The sequence below is a fragment of the Rhinatrema bivittatum genome, chromosome 1, assembly GCF_901001135.1.
Source record: "Rhinatrema bivittatum chromosome 1, aRhiBiv1.1, whole genome shotgun sequence".
Taxonomy (NCBI): domain Eukaryota; kingdom Metazoa; phylum Chordata; class Amphibia; order Gymnophiona; family Rhinatrematidae; genus Rhinatrema; species Rhinatrema bivittatum.
Window position 1 is genome coordinate 218,472,828 of NC_042615.1, and position 4,511 is coordinate 218,477,338.

Sequence of the window (4,511 nt, forward strand, 5' to 3'; positions counted from 1 at the left end):
CTTTCACCTAAATCTCTTAAATACAGGTCACCATTAATTGAAAATCCTTTAGGATTATGCTCATGCTCAAAACCTACAGGCTAATCTTACCTAACAAGTCTGTTTAAGTATAAGGGGAAACACTAAAACTCTAAACCTACTACAAAGGATTATTCGTTGGGACTTCCGCTGTTAATCCGTGAGCGTAACGAATTTGAAAACGTTGCTAAATGTTCCCAGAGGTGGAAAGAATATATTCCATGCACTGTCTTTTCTTTGGGTGCAGGCAGAGTTCCTGGCGGAGCCGCTTTGCTTTCGCAGTTAACCCCCACACAGCATAAAAGTTATTGCACTTTATTTTCTTGCTAGCCAAACGCATAAAAAAAAAAATAAAAAAAATAAGTGACAGACGTTGTAATGATTTCGTTTCTAAAAATAATAACAATAATAATAATGATCTGGAAGGAAACAACAGCAACGAAAATTCCCCAGAAAGTTCTCGGCAAGAGGAGTGCGTTTCAGACGAGTCCGCTCATCTGCGATCGCAGGAAGGGCAAGGCCGGGAGCGGGCAGCCGCCGGCGGCGGCGAAGCCGAGCAGGGGCGGCGCGAGGGGGCGGGGCAGGGCGAAGCCGCCCGGCGCGCCCTCGTGGTAGAGCACGGGCACGCGCACCAGCCGCTGCGCCGGCTGCGCCAGGCCGGCGGCGGCGTCCAGGTCGGCCGCCAGCTGCCGCTTCCACTTGTTGCGGCGGTTCTGGAACCAGATCTTCACCTGCGTCTCGGTGAGGCGGAGCGAGGCGGCCAGGCCCGCCCGCTCCGAGCTGCTCAGGTAGCGCTTCAGGTCGAAGGTGGACTCCAGCTGGAAGACCTGCGTGCGGCTGAACACCGTGCGCGTCTTCTTCTTGCGGGAGGAGGAGGGGGAGGAGGAGGAGAGGAGGGGGGAGGGGGAGGAGCGGCAGCAGCGGGGCTCCGCCGGCTCCCCGGCCGCCTCCTCGTCCTCCTCTTCCTCGTCCTCGTCCTCTTCCTCCTCCTCCTCGGCAGGATCCTTCGGCCGGTCTTCGGCAGCCTCCGGCCGCCCCTTGCCGCCGCTTCCCTCTGCCGTTTCGGGCGAATCTCGGTCGCTGACTGAACAATGACATAAAAGAAGAAAGGTCTAGTTTCAAGGCACCAGAGTCTCCCCCCCCCTTCCCCAGTCTAGAGACGTCGCCCAGTTACTTTCCATTACATCGAAACCGCAATTCACGGTGTGTGTGAGAGAAATGCACCGATTGGGCACACATTCCAGATGCAACGAAACAAACGAAAATCTTAATTTAAGTTTTTCAAAGGACGCCCCCCCCCGAGAAAAATAATCAGCAAATAACAATGAATCGTAAGGAAAGGGGATGCATCTGTCTTCTGGACATGCCACTATGCCTCGTTTTGCTCAAATGTAAAACTCCCGATTTAAAAAGAACCGTAGTGAATAGTAATTGATGTTGAAAAAGCATTGCATTTCTCTTTTTGTGCACTGTTTCTTATTTGCTTCGTTATTTTCATTGTATTTAAACCTTTAATTTGGACCGCTTTTCCAGCAGGCTGCCCGAAGCGGTTTAGGATACAGCCTTGTCCCAATTTTTTTCAAAGATCCGTGAAAGACTAAGGAATCCGTATAGGCCAGATATTACATAAATGTTTTCTTTCAGGAACATAATAACGTGAACATCTTGTTATCACACACTCTGGGAACTGTTACAGTGTCTTGAGAAAAGAAAGCTTTTAACAGTTTACAATTTGTAGATGTTCCCTTATATATATATATAAATGGCTCCAAACAACTAGAAGAGATATCGGATACCTAAGACAGCGAAACAATTTACAAATATCCCAGCCGAAATAACATGCTTTGAAACTGCCGAGTAAAATGAACTTTCAATCTGTTATGATACATCATTTGGTTGAATTAATTTAAAAAATAACATACAGTACATAATAGTTCCTATAGATAAAATGAATACATGCTAGACATGCTGTTCTGCCTTATTTTTTTCTGCATTAAAATATACAACAGAGTAGGCCTCGGAGTAGACCGTGTTTGTCTAATGATAATCCAGAGGACGGAAAATAGCCATGCACTGAATAGCAACTTACACCTGGAGGTCAAATAAGGACCTCCAAGAAATAGATGAACTGTTTGGCATTTGGCTGGTACTAGACTAAGACTCGATGGATCTTGTTCTGACCCAGCATGGCACTTCTTATGTTCTAATGTTATGACCTTTTCGGACCACTTTTTTGCCAGCACTAAGGCCTGAAACTGAGATGCTTTAAAATAATTTGCTGGCACAAATTTATGCCACAACATCTATTCCGAGGCAGCCCAAGGAAATCATCGGAGCAGCGGGTACCACGGACTTGCATTAGATCCGTCATCTAAAATGTCACTTTGTATAGGAAAATGTGCAAAAAGCGATCCAGATGTTGGCCAGACTATTAAAGGCACAGTACACTTTTTATTGTATGAAATCTCTAGAGGACAGCCCGGTAAAACAGCTACATATAATAAACAAGCGGGATAAACTTAAAAAAAAAATCTTGTTTTCTTTCTTTATTTTTTCTTCTTTTTTTTCAAATAGATCATGTGGAGAGAAGTAGAGTTATTATATTGCGGTCTGCTGCTTCCTCCAATTAATATCTTTTTGAAAGAGTGAGCAGGAGGGAAGATAACTTCAAGACAGAATTGTAACTGTAAATATCCCGTGTACAATTTCAGTTATCGGTTTTGCAAATGAAAATACAAACTCCTGCAGAAACAAATATAACCTGACACTTCCCCCCAAATAACCAGCTCCCATATTTTTTTTTCGGTGAAGAGGGATTGGCACATTTTAAGACATTAAATGATTTCAAATCGATACCAAGTGACAGGAAAGGACACTTACTGTCTGGACTGGTGCATCCGATGAAGGTGGCCTGGGCCCTCCTGTACCAGTCCATGGTGTTCTCCCCCCGGAGGGGAAAGCCCTGGGCGCCGAAGCCGAAGGGGGAGATCTGGCAGTAGATGGGGGGGTGCCCGGGCGTCTCCTTGCGCCCAGCCTCCGGGCACTGGATCTTCCTCTCGCCTCTGCTCTCCCTGCCTTCACCGCCCAGCAGATTCTCGATGAAAAAGGAAGAGACCCTGGCCGATGGCGAGCTCCGGCGCTCCGGGGCTTCGTCCGGCATAGTGGTTCGAGGCCAAAGGAGGACAAGTGACAGGTGTGACGCGGGAGAGGAGACGGGCAGGCTGCGTGCAGAAGACGCCCCGGGAGTGAATCAATGGGTTGCTGCGCTGGGAGTTGGAAGCGCCTAGTCCCGAGCGACCATCGCCGATCGCCCGCTGCTGCTGCGGGAGGGGAGGGACGGCGCCGTGCTACAGCCAAAGCGCCCGGGATCCGCGAGCAAAACGATCAGCAGGAAATCAAAATGTCAGGCAAAGTTAAACGCTTTTTTTTTTTTTTTTTCCCCCTTTTGCAAAGGCAAGAGTGTATGATTCTCCGATTGGCGGAGTAGAAAAGGCGACGGGGGGTGACTCAGAGGAAAGCAATTTAGGGAAGAAAATAATAATGATATATATCTTTTTTTTTTTTTTTGAAAGGGGGATGGTGGATCGGAGCTGGGAGAGGCGGAGTTGCTGGCAGTGAGTTCACGTCTGCTGTGGCGCGGGGCGGCGCGCGCCGCGGGCGGGGAAGGGGGCAGGGCCCGCCCGTCACTCAGGGCAAATCAAAGCGCCTGGGAGCTGGGAAGCTGCGGAGGAGAGCCCCGCCCCTTTACTCTCTCCTGGTCTCTGATTGGTCCGTTTGGCTTTGAGGTCATAGGCTACCCCCGTCTCTCCTGAGCCTCCTCCTCCTCATCCCCGGGCTATAATCTTGAGAAGATGGAGACCGAGGCGCCGGCCCTGCTGCCCTCCTCTGTCCCCTGCTGCCTCCTGTTGGTTTCTTCCGCTGATGCTTGGCACTGGCATAGGGCATTCGTCGCTAGAGACAAAGGAAGGGGAGTCCTCGCCTGCCCTACATGCCAACATGTGTGTGTGTGTGTGTGTGTGCGCGCTTAAGAGAGCGCGCAAGGGGCAGGTGGAACCTTGTGCAATTTGTCCGGGAGAGTCCTAGAAAGTGGGCTTTCAGAATGAAAAATGAATACAGCGGTGACGTGTTTTCTGCTTTTAACACGAGAATAGTTATAGCATGGTTACTATTTAACAACGATTGGGAGAGTGGCCTTCAAACACTTTGCACTTGGCCTCAGCTTCCCCGCCTATATGCAGTGAAAAAAAAAAAGGGATCTAACTTTTTAGTAAGGAAATAGTGGAAATTTCTGCTTTGCTTGAGTAAAATGTTCAAGCACAGCAATCAATTACAGCGATCAAGCATTGAAATGGGAATTAACTCCTGTCCTGATCACCTTCTGGAGCACGGGGGAGGAAAGTGGGACGTGTACGTGTTCTCCTCCCTTCCCCCTCCACAAGTAGTATGACAAGCCTGGCTGCTCTTCTAATGAAATAGTTAGCAGCATTTTTCCT

General features: G+C 48.8%; 1 protein-coding gene across 1 annotated transcript; it reads right to left on the reverse strand.

Annotated features, from left to right (window-relative positions):
- Window positions 1-497: 497 nt before the first annotated feature.
- Window positions 498-3,178, reverse strand: HMX1 (H6 family homeobox 1). Its single transcript, XM_029584449.1, has 2 exons — window positions 2,899-3,178; window positions 498-1,102 (listed from the first exon to the last, which is right to left on the reverse strand). Exons 1-2 carry the CDS (start codon window positions 3,176-3,178, stop codon window positions 498-500), a joined length of 885 nt encoding a protein of 294 aa, XP_029440309.1.
- Window positions 3,179-4,511: the final 1,333 nt, after the last annotated feature.